Source organism: Lytechinus variegatus, chromosome 3 (assembly GCF_018143015.1).
Source record: "Lytechinus variegatus isolate NC3 chromosome 3, Lvar_3.0, whole genome shotgun sequence".
Taxonomy (NCBI): Eukaryota; Metazoa; Echinodermata; class Echinoidea; order Temnopleuroida; family Toxopneustidae; genus Lytechinus; species Lytechinus variegatus.
In genome coordinates, this window is record NC_054742.1 from 63,669,735 (window position 1) to 63,689,698 (window position 19,964).

The 19,964-nt window shown below is 35.8% G+C and overlaps 1 protein-coding gene across 2 annotated transcripts; it reads left to right on the plus strand.

Moving 5' to 3' along the window:
- The first annotated feature begins 878 nt into the window (after positions 1 to 878).
- On the plus strand, positions 879 to 18,643 carry LOC121411632 (CXXC-type zinc finger protein 1-like). Of its 2 annotated transcripts, none has more exons than XM_041604441.1 (15): positions 879 to 1,113; positions 3,789 to 4,042; positions 6,082 to 6,182; positions 6,664 to 6,968; positions 7,666 to 7,740; positions 8,477 to 8,551; positions 9,053 to 9,136; positions 9,790 to 10,035; positions 10,635 to 10,819; positions 11,392 to 11,599; positions 12,334 to 12,441; positions 12,854 to 12,903; positions 13,341 to 13,434; positions 13,863 to 14,015; positions 14,713 to 18,643. In XM_041604441.1, the coding sequence occupies exons 1-15, from the start codon at positions 1,081 to 1,083 to the stop codon at positions 14,869 to 14,871; spliced, it is 2,130 nt and encodes a 709-aa protein (XP_041460375.1). In that variant the 5' UTR covers positions 879 to 1,080; the 3' UTR covers positions 14,872 to 18,643. The 2 variants fall into 2 exon arrangements, with proteins under 2 accessions (XP_041460375.1, XP_041460374.1); XM_041604440.1 differs by having other exon boundaries at positions 880 to 1,113; positions 9,784 to 10,035.
- The last annotated feature ends 1,321 nt before the right edge of the window (positions 18,644 to 19,964 follow it).

Genomic DNA, 19,964 nt, shown 5'->3' on the forward strand with positions numbered 1-19,964 from the left:
CCGACAGAGACGCCTTAGTGGCTATAGGGCGACCCCAATCCGACTGACCGTCAGATTATAATGTTAATTCACTAACAAATTTAATGTTGAAAGTATGTTCCTGGACTATCATGACTATACAGCTTTGTCTACTGATATTAATAATAGGCTATATGTTTGCGAGTTTGAGAGGGCAAATATTTAGTAGTATCGAGTCTGGAATCGATTTTGATTTGCAATATATAGGGTCTGCGTACATATAGTATAACTAGCAGGCTGCATCGTCTGCTATAAACCAAATGAGCGAACATGACCGAAACTAACCATTATGCATCATTGTTTTCAAAAGGGTATTTCTTTTTTATAAAGGACAAATTTCATTTTGAAAAAGGACATTTTCCATTTTAAAAAGAGGATTTTTTTAACGGGGATTTTTGGGGGCACTTGCCCCCTGCTTCTCCCTGGTTCCGCCGCCCCACTATCAGACGATCGGTTTTGAAGCTTTGACTCGGCACTTTGCTGCCAACAGCCTCATTATACCATAATCAACATTTGACAATATCAAACTATCATATAGCAATTTCAAAGTTATTTTTGGTAAATAAAATCTAATGTGTTTTATTATTATGTTTTTTTTTTATTTTAGAGACAATTTGCGGTATAAGTGAACCCCGACTTTAGCAACACCAAGATATTAATTTGGCCTCTATACAACTCTCCTGGAAAACTCTATCCCGGTCAAACTAAAGGTTTTATTTTATATGCAATTTCTAGTTCCAAATAGCATAATCTTGCACTTTTTAACATTCAACGTTAATCATCATCCAATCAACAGTACTATTTAAAAAATATCCGGGGTCCGTATAACACAAAGGTTAGCGTTCGAATATCATTGTTCGCTTGATTTCGGTTGTCTAGAATGGTTGACTGGGCTAGTTGCCTTGGGTCGAACTGCTCGCTCCGATCCCGGGAGGTCGAGGCTGTCTCTTGATGATGTTCTCGATCGATCCGGAGCGAAATTCGACCCGACGTATGGTGACAGACCTCCCGTACCACAATTTCCAGCAAGCGACTTGATTTTAGCAGCACAACCAAAGAAATATGGAAGATTCAGTTACAATGGAAGAAACGAGCGTGAGTAGAGTGTATAACTAGAATTGTAGCTAGTGTTACAATATGCCTTGTTTTCGCTGACACATCTCTGACTTTGCCTTTGGGTCTTGGCTTTCTGCAAGTGCAATTATATTGCCGGCGCATGCAATTCTTATATAGCAGATCCAAATGTATTTATCACAATTCTGTGAAAAATGTATTCAAATTGTACAGGAATTAAATCACCGGATAGATGTACAATGAAGGTATATTGCAAATATGTTTTGCTTTTGAACTTGTTGTATGATGGTAGGATTAGGGGGGGGGGGGGGGGGGTGTCAGGTGTCTGGACACTTGATAGTTTTGAAGCCTTCTTTTCTTGTCTTTTACTCTTGTATTTGTAATCATCTTCTAAAGATCTATTTTGTTCTCTATAATGCCTTTTTAAAAGAATTGAAGAGTTTCAACTTTGGGGGCTCTTCATCATGGAATGGAAAGAGTGCAAAATGTTGACTTTCTGGAGAATTCATGAAAGGTACATACACACAAAAGTAGAGTTGAGATACAAAGTGAAAGTGAGAGTCACGACAGGAAAAGGAGGAAACTTAGTTATACTTACGAATATGTCGACGACACACAAGACATCGCCGGCGAACATTAAGTAACAGTCAATATATACAGTCGCAGACAGTGTTGAACAGGTTGAGTTGGATGAGGCATGGATTGGAAAATCCCTGAATCTGGAGCAGTGAGTGATGATGGTGGTCTCCACTTGATGCTGCCAAGAACCGAGAATGGCGGATCTTGGCTGATACACCTTACGGGCTGCAGGGGACGCACGCAATACGCGCGTGTGCACAAGCACACGTAAGTGAGACCCATCAGCCCAAAGAGGATGGATACCAAAGAGACGACACAATTCACAACAGAATAATTTCACTTGTGAATTTTTCCAAATGATTGTTTAAAGGACACGTCCTCCCCAGAAAATTATTGATTTGATTTTGAATCAAACAAGCATAAACATTTCATCAAAATTTGATGTAAAATAAGAAAGGACATTTCAAAGTTTTCCTTATTTTTCACAAAACAGTGATAATATATGCACAACTCAATGACATGCTAATGAGAGAGTCAATGATGTCCCTCACTCAGTATTTTTTTTTTTTTATTGTTTAAATTATACATTATTTTAATTCTTACAGATTTGCCATTAAGAACCAATTTGACTTGATCTTAAACTGAAAATGGTAATTCCACATGTTCAGGGTGAAATAAAGTTTTGTTTCACTGACAATGAGAATTTTTCATATTTCATATAAAGTACCACTCATTCTATGAACAAGGTTATGAAATAACCTTGTTCTCTGTTACTCCCCCCTGTGTGGTGAAATAAGGTTGGCAATGTTTGGCTTATTTTCTCTTTTTCTTTGGGACAAATGGCTGATTTTTTTTACACTGTCAGGTTCCATTACAGCTATTCATCATATAATTTGGCTCTTAAGAAATTCGATTCTTTAAATTATTTTTTTCTGAATTAAAAATAGACATTGAAAGTCTACAATTGTTGTGCCATATTTACTTTCCACCAATAGAAGGCGTACACAAAAATATGTCCAAAATTCAAGTTTTCGAGCGCCATGGTGAATACAAAAATTACCCCAAGTTACTAATGAAAAATAAATTGAAACTGTACGGAAATAGTATTTTTGGTCACAAAAGTGATATTTTAATGATTTTTTAAATTGTGTGCTGTGTACAGCACTGGCATACTATAGTCCTACCTGTAGATTCCCCCAGGCAGGATGGTAATGAACCCTTGGGTGATAAAGTACAAAAGAAATAGTGAGTGGTTGACATCATCACTCTGCTCATTTGTATACTGACCAGGATGTGCATATAATTTTTTTTTTTTTAATTAAGTGACACTTTGAAATGTTATTAAACTTTCTCAGTTTACATTAAATTTGATGAAATTTTCAATGTTATGCTGGTTGGATTTTTCTCCTTTTATTCAAATCAACTTTTTGTTGGGGTGGACATGTCCTTTAAAATTTAGAGTTATTAGAGTAAATATTTGCTAATGACTAATGTGAGGTCACTCTTTTTCTTTGTTTTCTTCAGTAATTCTGCATTTAAAGGAGAAGTTCACCCTGGCAAAAAGTTTATAGTAAAAAAATAACAGGAAAAATATAAGAAATATTGGTGAAGGTTTGAAGGAAACCCATCAAAGAATGAAAAGTTATTAGCAATTTTATTATTTGATTTGTGACTTCACATGCAAGGAGCTTTCCTCTTTTTTGTATGGTAAGAAATAAATGAAATGTAATTTTTCTCAGGAAATTTAAAATGAATTAATGATTTTTATTATACCTTCAGGATATCAATACACAAGTTATTTCACACCCGTTCCTAAAAAGAAAAAGAATAAGTTATCACGAACCATTTAAAATGAAATTAATGCATCTTACATAATATAACATATGGGGCAGCTGCTCGTTTATGTCATCACAAAGCAAAAACTTAAAATTCTAATAACTTTCTTAATCTTTAATGGATTTTCCTCAAATCTTCAACAATGTCTCATATTATTTTTTTTGCTATTCTTCCAACAAAGGTTTTGTCAGGGTGAACTTCCCCTTTAATGGAACAGTAAATCTACTCTGTCTCAGTTTTACCACGAAATAAGTGACCATTCTTCTTTCCTAATAAATTAGGATAATGAAGACTCGACAGAGCTTTCATCTTCCTCAATGGGCTTCACGATCCTACCAGAAAGACAGGCGAAGGTCGCGACCCTTGTCAGTATGATCGAGAAGACGGAAAAGGACAAGGACACGGTGAAAGAGAAGGTGGTCAAGACAGACAAAAAGCCCATTGAGAGTGGACCAGGAGGGCCCTTCCTGGATGAGAATGGGGAACCTATTCTATACTGTCTTTGCAGGAGTTCTGATTGCTCACAGTTCATGATGTAAGAATTTGAAATCATTGCAACTAATTAAAGGGCAAGTCCATTCAACCAAAGTGGATTTGAAATAATAGAGAAAAATAAACAATAGTATTGCTGAAAATTTCTTCAAAATTGGTTATAATATAAAGAAATTTATGGCATTTCAAAATCTTACCTACTTTCACAATTATTTAACAGTTATATGCAAAACACTGATAGGCAAATGAAAGAAAATTGATGTCACACACTCAATATTTCTTTTGTATTTTGTTTATATTCTAGTATATGAAATACAGAATATTTTGATTTTTTTGCTTTAAGGAAGTATCTTCAATTACCAAAGATTGCAACAATGGCAATTCCATATGTTTTGGGAGGAAGCAAACCTTGTTTCACTTGACAGTCAAAAGTTTTGTTGGGGTGGACTTGACCTGTGATTATTGTGGTTGGTATTTTATAGTGCACTTCACACTAGGTTAACTTGTAAACACTACACTTTTATGGGGTGTCACTTGATAACTCATTCATTGAGAACAGATTATTTCAATAATACAGTGAAAATGATAAGAAAGCATTTAAACTCTGAGAAGAAAAAGATAATCTTGATAATCTTTCTTACTTTATTTATTTTATGAAAATTGAATAAAACAGATTAAACATAGCATTCTCTATTACTGTGGAATATGGTCTTGTTATAAACTTTGTGTTATCTTTTCCAAGAAGATGCACTGATAAGTATTACTAATGATTTGGCAGAATGTATCCGATACAATGCAGAAGTATGTAGCATTCTGTAAGTGCATGTCAGAGTCTGACTCAAAATTACAAAAAAAAAAAAAATATGTACAAATCCAATGTAAATGTATCATCCAGTATACTGCATAAAATTGATTAAATTATATTTATTATTGAATAAATGTTGCATACATATTCCATTTTATGAATGAATAAAAACAAAGAAATGTATTAGAAAATTTATGAAATAATAAGTTATATAGGAAACCAATTTGTATATCATAATATTTTCATAGTAGATGAAGGCCACCAAGAGTGCCAGACTGAAAATTATCATGTTCGGCCCTATTTCCCTTAGATTAATTGCAGTTTGATTTCCATGCATCAATTGGCCTAATCATTGACATCACACAATTTTTCAAAAAATTACTTTTCTGTAGATAATGTAGATAATGCAATGAGCAAAGAGAGCGGTGTTGGCTCATTTGGTAACGCGACTGCCCGTCGAACCAAAGATCGTGGGTTCGAGTCCACCCCGGGCGGATGACTGAAGCCAGTGTGTTGTGTGTAAACGTCTCTCCCATGTTTCATAGATGCAGGCTATGTTACAATGGAAAACACTCCGTCCCTCGGATAGGACGTTAAATGGAGGCCCCATGTAGAGGAGAGTCACCACCTTTGCACGTTAAGAACCCATTGCACTATTCGTATAAGAGTAGGGGGAAACCCCGGTGTAGTGGTCCACCTGCATTCCCCCCAATCAGTTATATCGGGAGGAGAGACCTGCGGGTCATAGTGATTCAGTTCGCTTTTCGCCTCCAAGGCACAGGTGACGCCAAACAAATAATAATCAACACCCATGCCAGTGTTCATGCCGATTGTGCAGTTAACAGCCAAGATACCCCCCCCCCCCCACCTGGCTGTATATAGTGTACAAAAATAGCCCTGGTGGGTGTTTCATTTAGCTGTTCATAAGATACGAGCGACTTTACAAACTGATGGTGATCCTTTCTAGTGGTAGATGATACATACCAGATTTTCATTGGTGTTGTTCCAAATCACCAATCGTTTGTAATGTCACTCGTAAGTTATAAACAGCTTTATGAAACACCCACCGGCATAGTTAGGGTTGATGCATGGGGAAATAAATTAAAAAACATACAATGTAACAATGAACCATTTTTTTTACTTCCCATGATTTCAGCATATAATTTACAGAAATTGTTCCAGTGAATTTCAGAAAACAGTAATAAAAAAGTTATATTGTGATGTTGTAATCTATCTATTTCTTGGATCATAACACTTTTCCTTATATCTCTTTCTAGAGCATGTGATCATTGTGAAGAATGGTATCATGGAAGATGCGTCGGCGTGGAGGAACCTGCTGCTAAGTACATCCTCAAGTATGCCTGTCCACCGTGTAGAGGTGTGTAAGCACTTGTTTTGTATTAAATCCTCTGGACGGCCGCATGATGTTATTCATGCATGTTATTGTTTTGTTTATCCAACATTTTTGTAAAGAAAGAAAGAAATACATTAATCAGCAGCCTTGAATCTACTGTGGATTGGAAAGGATACCAGGATAGGAATCAGTGTAAATATGGTCTTTAACAAAACATTGATCAAGGCAATTAAGTTCATGAACATTGGTATTTACTTGTATACCATTCACTATTCAGTCAGTACTACCAAAAAGGAAACTTTTGTTGAAGATGATCACTGGTTCTAGCCATGAGAATATGCAACTTTAGATATATGTGAAAAAAACATAATATACGCTTGGCAGAAGGAACACATCTCTTATAGGTTTGATTGTTCTAAAGTAAGCAAGGTATACTAACATTCATTTGTTTCAAAATGTATTCTTCAAAAAAAAACTTCAAACACTTTGTTGTTATGGTTTCCAGAGAAAACTCCAGGTCTGTCTGTTATCTACAAGGAAAGGAAGGAGAAGAAAGAACGGCCCAAATTGGACAAGCCAAGCGGGAAGAAGATCAAGAAGAAGAAGAAACAGCTCCTGAAAGAGAAGAAGATGAAGATGAAGTTGAAGAAGGAGAGGGAAAAGAAGAAGAGACGTAAGAAGCTAAAGATGATGAAAATGAAAGAGAAGAGTAGTGCAGCGAGTGGTATTGGAACAGGTGCCTCTGAGGCTGATGCATCCGGGGACTATTCACCTATTACTAGTGGTCAGAAACTCACTAGGCCACAACTGGTAAGTATGATAATAGTAATACATATTAATACATAGGATTTATAGAGGGTATTTTCCATTTCTATTAAATGCTCTAGGCACTAAGAACAGAGCAAAAACAAAGAAGTAAACGGAAGTACAATAAAAGGCACATTACAAATGAGGATAATGACATCTTGATGATGAGGAGGATGATGATGATTGTAATTATAATGGTGATGGATGATGATAATTATGATGATTGTGATGACGGAGGGGATGACAATATTAGTAATGATTATAATGAAGACCATGATGATGATGATGATGATGATGATAATTGTAATAGGAATAATTTTGATGATTATGATGAAAATAATGATAATGATTGTAATAGTTATGATGATGATGATAATAAGGATGATAAGAATTCATTCCCTTTAACTACACCTTAGTGGAGAGTGGCACATCTAGTTAAATGTCTTGCTAAATATCTAGACTCTTCCAGGAAATAATCAACTGTTGGCATACATGTATGTGTATTCCCAGAAAACCACTAGAAAAATGCCTTGTCAAATATCTCGACTATTTTTGGTCCTTTATACAATTTGTTTTGTCTTTTTCCTATTTCATTTTGATCCCAGTGAACATAAGGCAGTTATCCAATGTTCTACTAACTCTTGTGTGATTTATTGCTTTGATTTCATCCTCATTTTTCAAATTATAATTTTTTATTCAGAGAGCCAATAGAAGATGTGGTGAATGTGAAGCTTGCAAGAGGATTGAAGATTGCGGAAAATGTGACTTTTGCATGGTAAGATTTTCTTTCATACTTTCTTTTTTTCAATACTTTTTTTTTATGATAATGCAAATTTGCAAGCAATTCACTCATTTATCCATTAAAAAGAAATATTGATAGAAAAGTATGAATTTCTTTTCATTTACTTTTTTGTATTTGTTTTTATTTATATTCATTATTTACTTATCATTGATTTTTTTACAGATATACAAACACAACATCTAATCTGTATTGATGTTTTTCTTTCTTTGCCATTATTCACTCCTTAAAATAATTTCTTTCATTCTTATTTTGTACACACTTCTTTATTTTTGTTTTTAGATTATTCTTTTGGCCTGATATTGCCATCATATAATGATGAAAAGTGACCTATAATTGCCAAATCATAAACAATTAGAAAGTTTCTTCATCAAGATATTTAAATATGAATTAACACAATTCTCAAATCTGTCCATTTTCGGAGCTAAAGGGAACGAGTTCCACAGCTGCCTGAGCTGTCCTTTGTATGTAGGAAGATTGATGGAGAGATGTGTTTGACTTTAGGACAGTGACTCTGTCACTTGGGATGCACACATATATGGAACACATGCAAACACCCCTTCTCTCTTTCTCTCATCCCCTCCTCACTCTCTCTTTCCCTCTTTCTCCCCTCCCAATTTGCCTGTGAAATATAGTCTCTCTAACCCAAACAAAATATATTAAGGGCATTCTGTGAAATAAATCAAGAGTTGTTTTTCCCTTTATTCAACAGGACATGAAGAAATTTGGTGGACCAAATAAGATTAGACAGAAGTGTCGCTTAAAGCAGTGTATACACAGAGCCAGTGTAAGTTCATAGATGTGACACAGTCAAACCTGTGTTCAATGATTCCCTCAGACTACCTTATGCTACCAGACTACCGTGTGCCCTCAGATTCTTATCCATGAAGATTGCCTGCCATATTGTTTTTTGTCCAAAAGTTCTTTGAACAGTCATTGTACACAGTAAAGTTGACAAGTCTATATGATTGTCAGGAAAAACCTCTGAAAAAATTGATTGATTTTGGGAAGAAAAACTAGAATTTCTTGTTTCTCTGGTGCACACAAAGCACACAAAGATGTGAGGGTTCAACTTTTTAGCTTATTTCAGCTATTTTTTTCCAGCTTATTTTCAGTTTTTGTGTGCTTTGCACAAAAGCATAGAAGCTTTTGCAATTTTAGCTATTTTTCTGTGTGGTCACTCACAACCCTGTATACAAAATGACCTTGTCTCATTAGATTGTGTTTTAAATGTTTGCTTCATATTCTGAAATAATTCTTAGATTTCTTTTTTTTGTCTTGTATACAGAAAAGTTTTTTGAGACCACAGCAGACAAGGAAGAGCAAGAAATATGATTCAGCGACAAGCCAGGATACAGACATGGAAATTATGGTAATCATAATATCTGGAAAGTAAAATAAAATACAATATCAGTTGTTATATAGTGCTCGTCACAATGACTGTATCACAGCATTTTACTAAAGAGCAATTATGAATGAAAAATACATACATAAATGACAAGTAAATGAACTCTTAAAAAGAAATGTCTTTAATGACCACTGAAATGCTCCCAGAGATGATGATTCATGGATGCAGTGGGGGAGCTGGTTCCAGAGGCATTGTGCGGCAGCAGCGAACGATCGGTCCTCTGAGGAGGTAGCAGTTCTGGGGTCCGTTGCAGAAAGAGTTGCATTTAAACGCAAGTCAAAAAATCAATCGCAAGTCCCAAATGCGCGCTGTTGATTGGTTGAAAATCAAGTTGCGCATGATTTTTAGAGTTGTGATTGATTGCAACTCTTTCTGCAACGGGCCCCTGGTCTTGCCAACAGAGTGGTATCATTGCCTGATCGTAGTCCATGCCTGTCAGTCTGGTGCGGAGAAATTAGGTCATTAAGATAGGATGTAACAAAAGCAGACATTTCCTAGTTTCGATGGTAGCATTTTAGTGAAATTTTGTGTTGAAAATTATGTCATATTAAATATTATCCCTAAGATTTATAAATTACATGTGATAACTCTGATTTTTCTTTGCCATTAAGTTTCAGAATCGTTCCAATTCTGTGCAATTGTTGAACCACCATGACTATGCAATGCGACCTGAGTTTGACCCTGATCCAATGAAACCAACGCCAGAAGAGGAGGAACTGGAAAGAAAGATGAAGGAAAAGAGAAAGGAAGCCATCCAGGAAAAGAAATTAAAAAAGAAGTTGAAGAAGGAAAAAGAACAGAAGAAGGCACAAAAGAAGAAGCAGAAGGAGGAAGAGAGAAAGAAGAAGAAACTGAAAAAGAAGGTATTGCTAGATTCCGTATGCTTTGAGTTCGGCTGCCAACTATCGCATTGTTGATGCAATAGATGCCTGGTTTAATGCAATAAGAATTCTGTGTTAAGAATTTATGACTTCTGAATGCTGGCCTTGAGAGATTCTGGTCCATTTAACAATGTCAAAGGGCAAAGGTCTTATATATGTACATGGAAAGATGTTTGGAAATGACTTGATTAAGAAGTATTCTGGCACTTCCTTGTTTCTATCTTCAAGAGGTTTCATAAAGCATCTTATCAGTAATTTTCTTTTTAACATATCTGCTCTCAGCCAATCAGATGCAAGGATATCAGTAGCTTATAACAATAGTTGCTTTGAATTTATTTCATGAAATGCTCCCCAAGTTCACTATTAGGCCTCATTCTTCAAGGCCATTACCCTTTTGCAAATAAACACCCAGCTCAAAATGTCTTCACACCAGCAATGTGAGAAATTATATGAAATGGCTGTGATTGAGACTTGGGGAAGGTCCTTGAATGAGGTGTGAGAGCCTTTAATAGCTATCAAAATTATATGAGTTACTCCATTAACATGCTTGTAAATGGTAATAAATTTTTTTTTTCTGTCAGGTTAAGGTGAAGAAAGTCCAACGTGAACTGAGGAAGAGGACAGCCGGTGGAGCCGTGAAGCAGACTCAAAGAGGTGCTAAAAACCTGAAGGATCTGAAGCAGTGCTGCGGACCAGGATGCACTCAACCTGCCAGAGCATTCAGTAAATATTGTAGCGAGGAGTGTGGACTCAAATTGGCTACAAAGTAAGTACCTGTACCAAATGAATAAGTAAATAAATAAAGACCATGGGGAGGGGAACCTTGCAATCTTGTAGGGTGTTTCAAGAAATTTGCAGTTGATCGCAAGACAACTTTAGGTCCCAAGATCTAATGAAAGTCATGAATTTTAATTGATTTGAATGATTTTCTGTACTAGAAATTGATCCTAAACTCCCACTTATATAGAAAGATTTGCCTCATTGGTCAAATCATGCTACGAGGACATGCACAACTGCATACCAATGACGAAGATTGTGCGTTACATATCATATACATGTGCATTAGCGTTGAAGTATTACCTCAAGTCACACTTAAACTCTTTGTGAAACACCCTCTAGAACTATTAAATGAGAGTCTTTCTTTTGTAATACTATGTTTTGCATATTTTTTTTAATATATTCTATTCCAGTTTAATCTTTGAGCTCCTTCCTCAGCATATCTAACAGTGTCAGGATTGGAAGCAGTTGAACGCATCATATCTAGAACTGTTCAAGAGCTGACCTTCTTGTTCAATTCCACTTCTTTCATAATTCTTTTCAATCTTTCATCCCTTCCAGCCGCATCTTTGAGCTCCTTCCTCCACGGATCCAGCAGTGGCAGCAGAGCCCCTGCGTTGCCGAGGAGAACAACAAGAAGAGCCTGGAACAGATGAGGAACGAGATGATGAATGTCAAGCACAAGATTGCCGAGCTTGATGAGAAAATCAAGAAACTCCAGCTGATCATCGTCAAGGCTAAGAGTGTGCCCATCAAGATAGAACAAGATGTAAGCGAATAGCAGGAGAGCGTTTCATGAAGAGTTTCATCAGCAATTTTCACTGACTAATTTACTATCAACCAATCAGATGAAAGGATTTCAGTAACCTATAACAATACTCAGTGATTTCTGTTTCGTAAAATACTCCCTAGAACCATGCCATATTATTTACTTAGGGATATGTTTGTTGACGTCATTGCTGGTCGGGTTCATTCATTGAAATAATTGAGCACTCTAAGACCTGTATTCTCAAAAGAGAATTTCAATTGTACCATGGTACTGGGCTATGCAGATTTTCGTACATGATAATGCTTACTTCATCCCATACACGAAGAAAATTCCAATTAAATGCATGCTTTTGGCAAAGGGCACTAAAAGGAAATCACGATAACATATAAACTGCGTAAACCATGGTTTTGTACCATGATACAACTGAAAGCTCTTTTTAGGTTTACGCTGGGGCAATAAAGTCCTCTGAAATGACATAAACTTTAATAACTGTTTTATTCTAAGAAAACTCTTTGATGTAGAGCTGCAGTGAAAAGTTAAATGTTTTTTATGAAGAATCAAGCTCAAATATCTAATAGGAAATATTGGTTGGTTTGAAATCAGGTTACATTTGATTGCAAATGTTTATGCAACAGACTCTGTGATAGTAATTTGGCCTTGGTGCCACTCTTTATTGTTAGTCCATCATATCGCAGGAATTCTGATGAACTGGCCTGTTTTCCTTATCCTTATAGAGTACAGACAATGAGGAAGAAGCAGAGGCTAGTGTGAACTGTGTCACCTGTGGGCATTCCATCAATCCTACTAAGGCTCTTATGCATATGAGCAAGTGCTTCAGAAAGGTAAATTATTCACTGAGTTAATCCTGACATAGCACCAACTCACCAGGGGGTAAGGTGTTCTGGGTTTATATCAACTTGGTCTACAAGGAGAAAAAGAGTTGTATTATTGAAGTCGGAGAATTTTATTAGATAAACGATTTTGACATTTTCTTTAAATGTGCTTCACTTTATTAGTGCATTGTTAATGTTGGTGGTAACTGTATTGACTTTCCTTATGTACACAATTGCTTTGAATTTTATTTTCTGTTTAAAAAAAAATTAAGGTAATTAAAATTTATGATCTTTTAGTTGTACAAACGTAAATGGATTACATAAATTCACAATTCTTATAATTTAATTTTGAATTGTGTGATATCAAAAGGTAGGCTTTTCCTTTCTAATGACTTTGATCCTTATGACATTCCCTTTACAGTATGAAAGCCAGACATCTTATGGATCTGCTTATCAAACAAGAATAGTTGGGTAAGTAATGAATCTTTCTTTGACAGAAACAAAACTTATAGCTTGGGATCATCGATAAAGGTCAGAGATCGCAACCAAGATCTTAAAGGGGCATAGAACACTATAAAAGCATGGTCTAGTAAGATTTTAGCATAAGGTCTTCTGGGATATGGATACAAAGCAAAAAGCATAACATTTTGTAGCAAAGTGTGTTAGAATGTAAAATGTAGCTTTAGCAAAACATAAGTTTTATTTACTGAAATGTTAGATTCTTTAGGCAAAGAATTTTTATAAAACCCAAGTTTACAGTTAAGAATGAAACAGTTTAATTATAAGATATTAGACATAAGGTCTTGGTTGATAAGCATAAGGCTTTTGAACATAAGGGTTTAAGCATATATATTTTAAGTATAAGGTTACTTCTATGTTTTATCCATTGATATTGTTTTATTTAACAGGGAATCTATGTTCTGTGATTACTACAATGCACAGCAAGGAACCTACTGTAAAAGGCTGAAAGTGTTATGTCCTGAACACACAAAAGAACCAAAGGTAAAGCAAAAATCCATTAAAACTTTTTCTTCTATAATACGATATGAAAGTGTTGCCTCAGATGAAGATATTTTTATCAAGTTTGGCACTCCAATTTGTATTTCATTCTGCCAAAAAAAAAAAAAAATTAAGATAATTGCTGGTCCATTCTCCCCTTCCTTTTTGGTCACTTTAATAAACAAACAATCTAATCTAGAAGACGCTAGTCTTTGTTGCCGTTCATGTTATTTACTTTGCTTAATTCATTCCAATTAGTATGTCTTAAAAAAATTAGATCTATTGGTGTTATGGATCAATTTGGTGCAATATCAATTGTTCTGTTCTATATATTAATGTAAATTAAAAAAGGATTCTCAATCTAATATTCTTCTTGGCTGATAGGATCACTCAGTGATTTGCAATTTAATTTTTTTTTTTTATTTCTCTAGGTCAGTGAAAAAGAAGTGTGTGGCTGCCCATTAGTAGCAAATGTATTCAAGGAAACGGGTGAATTCTGCCACTTGCCCAAGCGAAAGTGTACTAAGCATCATAACTGGGAAAAGCTCAGACGAGCAGAGATTGATCTGGAAAGAGTGAGATGGGTAAGTTTATCCTCCTCCACTCTTCCTCATCCTCTCTCCTATCCTTCCTTTTTCTCTTTCTTCTCCTCCCCTTCCATCTCATCTTCTCCATTCTTTTTCTGTCTTTTCTCCTTCGTCTTCCTTTATTTATTCCGCCCCCACCAAAATCCAATCCCTGTTAAAGTCTCCTTCTTTGCCTTGAGAAATTGCATTTTGAAAGATTTTAGATCAGTTGTGTGTCATTATAATAATGTAGACTTATTTGCCCAAATTCACAAGAGGTTTAAACCAGGAGGGGGGGGGGGGGGGGGTTCAGCCATAGACTGTGCAGATCAGGGACCCGTTTCATAAAGAGTTACAATTGTTGTAACTTTGCCATTATGGCAACTACCATGGTAACAGGGCTCAGCAGCCAATCAAAATCAAGGTTGCCATGGTAGTTGCCATAATTGCATAGCTACAACAGTTTTTCAACCAAACTTGGATGGTAGATGTACTTAGGCGACCTGCATGTTATGCTGCAGTTGGAGCCACATGGTAAGGTCAAAGGTCATTTTCAGGTCAACATTAAAGTTTACGTGCAAGGCTCTTTTGAAAAGTGTTATTCCATCCCAGTCATTTCACAATGAAGTTTTGATATAATCCACGAATCATGATATTTCTGTTTATTTTCATAAGTGGGCGAGACACAAAATTGCTTTTGCCTTGTTTTGTACAGTGGTTGAGACTTGATGACCTGCTTGAACAAGAGCGAAATGTGAAGACAGCGATGACGAACCGTGCTGGGGTGCTTGGCCTGATGCTTCATCAAACTATCGATCACAGTCTTATGAGACAGGTATCTTCACATCCACAAACAGATGCCTCCGTCAAGTAGGAAATACCTGGAGACAAAAATAAAACAATTTGAGCTGATGAATCTCTTAAAGCCACTTGGGAAGCAGCTTTCACTGGCAGTGGATTATTATTTTGCTGACCCAAGACTTTGTGAAAAGCATTGGAAAGACCTGTAACAGAGACACCTTCGGGGGACAGCAAACTCGGTGTACCAGTGAGAAATTTTTCGGCCAACCGTAAATATGGACAAGCCGGGGTGCAGTGGTTCCGACTCTCGTCTTGTAAACAGAGCATTCTATGGGGTTCCTTACAACATTCAGATTCAATAAATATGTAAGGATGGGCATCTCATCAACAGTTATGTCTGGCAAGTTCTCGGATCTGACAACTCTCCCTGAGTTTTGCTGGCTGAGAAACACACTTTCTATGGGAATTTTAGATCAAGTAGACTTTGTCAGATAAAATATACTGATGAAATACTTTTTGCTGTAACACTTCCAACACAAGCATGATCTGACCCTTACTATTTCCAGTGATAAGAAGGTATCAGTGTAGACACGTGCATGTCCCTTCACTAAATTGATGCTGCAGGTGGGTGTTTTATAAATCTGTTCATAAGTTGCAACAGACTTTACAAATGACTGGTGACAATTTCTTAGGAACTGAATCAACACCAATGGAAATCTGGTGTGTATCACTGGCCACAAGAAAGGATCACCAGTCGATCGTAAAGCCGCTTGTATAAACTTACATACAGCTTTAGGAAATGCCCACCTAGTCCCTGTTGCATAAAAGTTACCATTATGGGAACTTTGCCATGCAATGGTAAATTGCATGGAAATCATTGTTACCATGGTAGTTAACACTGGGTGGCAAAGTTACCATAATAGTAACTCTTATGCAACAGGGCCCTGGTCAAGATACAGGAAGACAATGTGCTGAACAAGGGAGTGTTTCACGAAGCAAAACGTCAGTGGTTTCACTGATTTGCCCTGACTAATTTGTTTTGAGCCAATAAGATGCAACGATTTCAGAAGCTTATAATAATTTTCAGTGGAAATTGCTATTAGCTTCATGAAATGGCTCCCAGGTTAGAGGGGGCTTTTTTTTTGTTATCCCATCAGGAAATAGATGTGATAAAAATGCTTGGACAATCTGATGACTAGCTTGAAATCTCTGATGTACATAAAGTTCCAGTGTATGTAAGGATTGTCCATACTATTTTGTCTGTTCAATTAATTGATAATGTAAATACATCGAGTGCAAAGTTGACGTAGGTCCAAAAACATTTGTTTGTGATTGATCGTATGTTGACAATACAATAAATTGATTACTTTGAATGATCAACCATAAAAATTGTCAATCGCTGACCTGTATGTAGTTGGGCCTAGATGAATTGCTTCATGAATTATAATGTACAAAATATACCAGTGTACATAAGAAATAAAGAAATAAGTGTATATATGTACATTAATACTAAGTGTACATAAGAGCTCAGTCTCAGTGTACATAAGAACTTGGTGTACATAAGAACTCAGTGTACATAGGAAATCAGCATACACACCAAATAAGGGTACATAGAAACTTGGTGTTCAGAACTCTTAGTACAAAAATACTTATTGTACATAACAGCTTAGTCTCAGTGTACATCCATGTAAGAAATCAGCATACATACCAACAACTAAGTGTACATAAAAACTTGATGTACACAAGAACTCGATGTTAGAGAATGTGGTGTATATGAGAGATGACAAGTCAACTCGGTCCTTTCCAGAAATGGATGAGCATGTCCTGTATGGTTTTATAGCCAAAGACAGACGATTGTACGAACAAGATACAGGTGTACAGATCATCTATTCATAATGAGATTACTGTTAATGAGCTTTGCATCCCTATGCTGAGCAGATAGTGTGGATATAATCTGATAAACTGAAGCTGCACACTAGTAATCATTCAGAGATCAGAAATTGTACGTTTTTGTGTTCCTGACAACTAAAATGCTTTACAGTCCTTTCATGTCATAAGTATTGAACGAAGTGCCACCAAAGCTTAATTAATGGTATTGAACTAAGCTGATTAGCAATACCAGGTTGTATTCATTGTTTTTTTTTCCTCCAAAGTCGTTTAGGCTGTCTCAGGTAAACATAGGCCATCATTTTATGCACTATTGTAATAAAGGGCATGCTTGCAATCTTGAACATAATATGCAAGTCAGACTGTGATCAACTTTTAGAGGTTGCTTGTGCCGACTGCAGTGAAGTATCTTGGATTAAATGGCAATAACCATTTGCTTCAGACAACAAATTTCAATAAGAAAACAAAGATATATTTCACAGTATTCCTACTTTTCCATGCTTTAACTTCACTGACATGAAGTTTCAATATGATTTTTTTGAGAATGCTAAATTGGAAATACAAAAAATTCACCCTCCGATATATTGATTAGAATCTAATGAGATGTTAAGTCTTGTTACATTGGGCCCTGTTGCATAAAAGTTGCTTTCCCATCCAATGGTAAGTTGGTCTGGAATCCTTGATTTTGATTGGTTGGTGATCAGTGTTACCATGGTAGTTACCATTGGATAACTAAGTTAACCTAATAGTAACTTATATGCAACAGGGGCCAGAACAGCATAGCAGATTGAATGTTACAGTAATCTCACTATGTTAGTTGGATTTCAGTGTGCCCTCTTGGGCCAAGTTATAACTAAGTTGATAATTATAAGTTGACCATGTTGGTTTTAATGTGTAAGGACACTACAAACTGTATATAGCATTTAATCATATATAACATTTTACATGTGTGTGCGTATATATGTGTGTGTTTGATGACGGCTTATAAATGATACATTGTAAGACTTGACCTGCAGGCAGCAAGCATAAAAGTAAAATGTTGCTTTGACATAGTCAATTAAGAAAAAATATATGTTGTGAAGACAATGAAAACTTTTGCATGTATCACATACAGAGTATTTTCTCCTGCACCTGTTCATTCTGAAATATATTTTGTTCTGAACCCAAATGATTGCTTTACCCCTTGTGCGCACTGCTTTGTCATTTCCATCTCCCTTTTCCGTCTCGTGAAGGACTTCCCATAATGTACAATTACTGAAATATTTCTAATGCTGTATTTGTTAAACAATCGGAGCTACTTTTGTTTGGAAAATGTTAGTACCAGTAAACTTTGACCTTCCATACGTTTAACATCCGCCCAAGTCATACATTATTTAGACTAGATTATGTCATGTACCTCTTCAAAGTCAAACCAGTTCCCATGGTCCCCATAGATACCTGTAGTCTGTTTTAACGTCCAGCTCTCGTGATAAGAATACTGAAGTGATGATGTCAGTTGCCATGGTGTAATGGCGACCCGCTGAATGAAAGTGTGTGTTTCTTATAGGAGAAATGGCTGCTATCGGAATTTTATCGCTTGCAACCTATTTCTGCGAGCGAAATTCATACAAATGTGTACAGATGATCGTCAGCTGCGACTCTGTTTAGAAGCAGCCCGCCATGACACCACGGCGACTGACATCACACTTCGATACCCTTATGTCCATTTCAAATCAATATGGAGGCTTGAAAAAAAGAAATATAACAAAACCCTGTATATTTCAATCTTAATATCAGTGAAAGGTATATTTGCATAGTTTAAATTTGAATTTTTGATACCAGTGACAAAGTTCCAACTGGCGTGAATTTTCTCTTGTGAGAATGTGTTTCAAAATCTCTGTGTGTAGACTATCCAATGTTTTTCTTTCAATTTATTGCTGGTTTCAGTGATTTTTAATAAATATAATGCTATCTTTGGACATATTTCATTGTGACTATTCATGTGTTTTTTTTATTTTTTATTATCATTGCCACATACTATCTCTATTCCCCTCTTTCATAAAGATCATTAAGGATATATCAAACATGTTGTGATGTTTGTGATATAAAATAAATGTGTAAGAATGTGACTGTCTGGGTCCTGATGTATGTAAATTACACAATGGATGGTCCATGATAGACATGATACATGAAAGGCTTGCTATGAGTTTGCATGTTTTTGGTCAAAATGTGTGGGTGTATTGATATATTTCTAATTTATTATGAACAGCAACAATGCATCCACATTGTTTGCATTCAACATGTATGAGGATTTTTATGAATGAACTTTAAATTGGTGGGCCTAATAATTTCTTTTAAGAGTCTGTATATTCACAAAGATAATCAAATTTTTGTTTTGAATGTTGCATTGGCTCTAAATGTTTCTTAAGATTATTGAACTTTTTTCATTTAGTTTGTGTCAAACAGGGTGCTCCATAAGCTCTTGCCCAATTGCCTGGGGCAAGTAAAAGTTATAGTCGGGCAAGTGTTTTGAAGTAAAGACCAAAATTACTTGCCTGTATTGGGCAAGCGAAATTCTCACAGTAGACTGACCAAAATTAGTGTCGATATGAAATATTAACCCTAATTTTGGTCAGAGCAGGCACGATAAAATCATTTTGGAAAAAGAAATGCAATAACAAAGTACATCATCAGTTCAAAAGAGAGAAAAGGGTCAATGGATTATAAAACTGCAAAACTTTCTTTTGGAAAGGTAAAACATTTTTTTTTCAATGATTTTTCGGGCAAGTAAAATAAGATTTTTAGGCAAGTATATTCCAACTAAAAAAAAATTTACCAGCCCCACTGGGCAAGTGCTTCAAAAAAGTTATGTAGCATCCTGGTGTCAAAGTAATTAATCAATACTGTACACAAGATCAGTGTATTTTCTCTTTTCATATAAACAAAACCCCACTTTTTAGTACTAATGTAGGCGTAGATGTATAAATGTATAATTCCATTTGGCACGAGACCCAACCAAACTAATGTTTCATGTGCTATTTTCACTTTTGGGGAAGTTTACGTTGTGGGCTTTGATTGTCCTAAATTCATTTCCTGGAAGGCACCCCTTATCTTGGTTACTATAATCACCTCTTCCATTTTTCCACTCTTTTTTGCATATTACTAGTGACTGTCATCTTTTCTTTTTACAGTTAAGTGACCTTTTATGGGTAATGTACCCTCAAATGGTGACTCTTCTTAGCTTATGACTAATGGTCCTCATGTCTAGCATGGACACTGATTTATCTTTTTATTTTTCAT

What these genes read in the sequence shown, in the direction of transcription:
- LOC121411632 (XM_041604440.1), top strand. Translation starts at nt 1,081, where the DNA reads ATGGAAGATTCAGTTACAATGGAAGAAACGAGC. An exon ending in ATACAGACATGGAAATTATG is followed by an intron (nt 9,137 to 9,783) that starts GTAATCATAATA and finishes TTTGCCATTAAG; the next exon opens with TTTCAGAATCGTTCCAATTC. An exon ending in GGACTCAAATTGGCTACAAA is followed by an intron (nt 10,820 to 11,391) that starts GTAAGTACCTGT and finishes CATCCCTTCCAG; the next exon opens with CCGCATCTTTGAGCTCCTTC.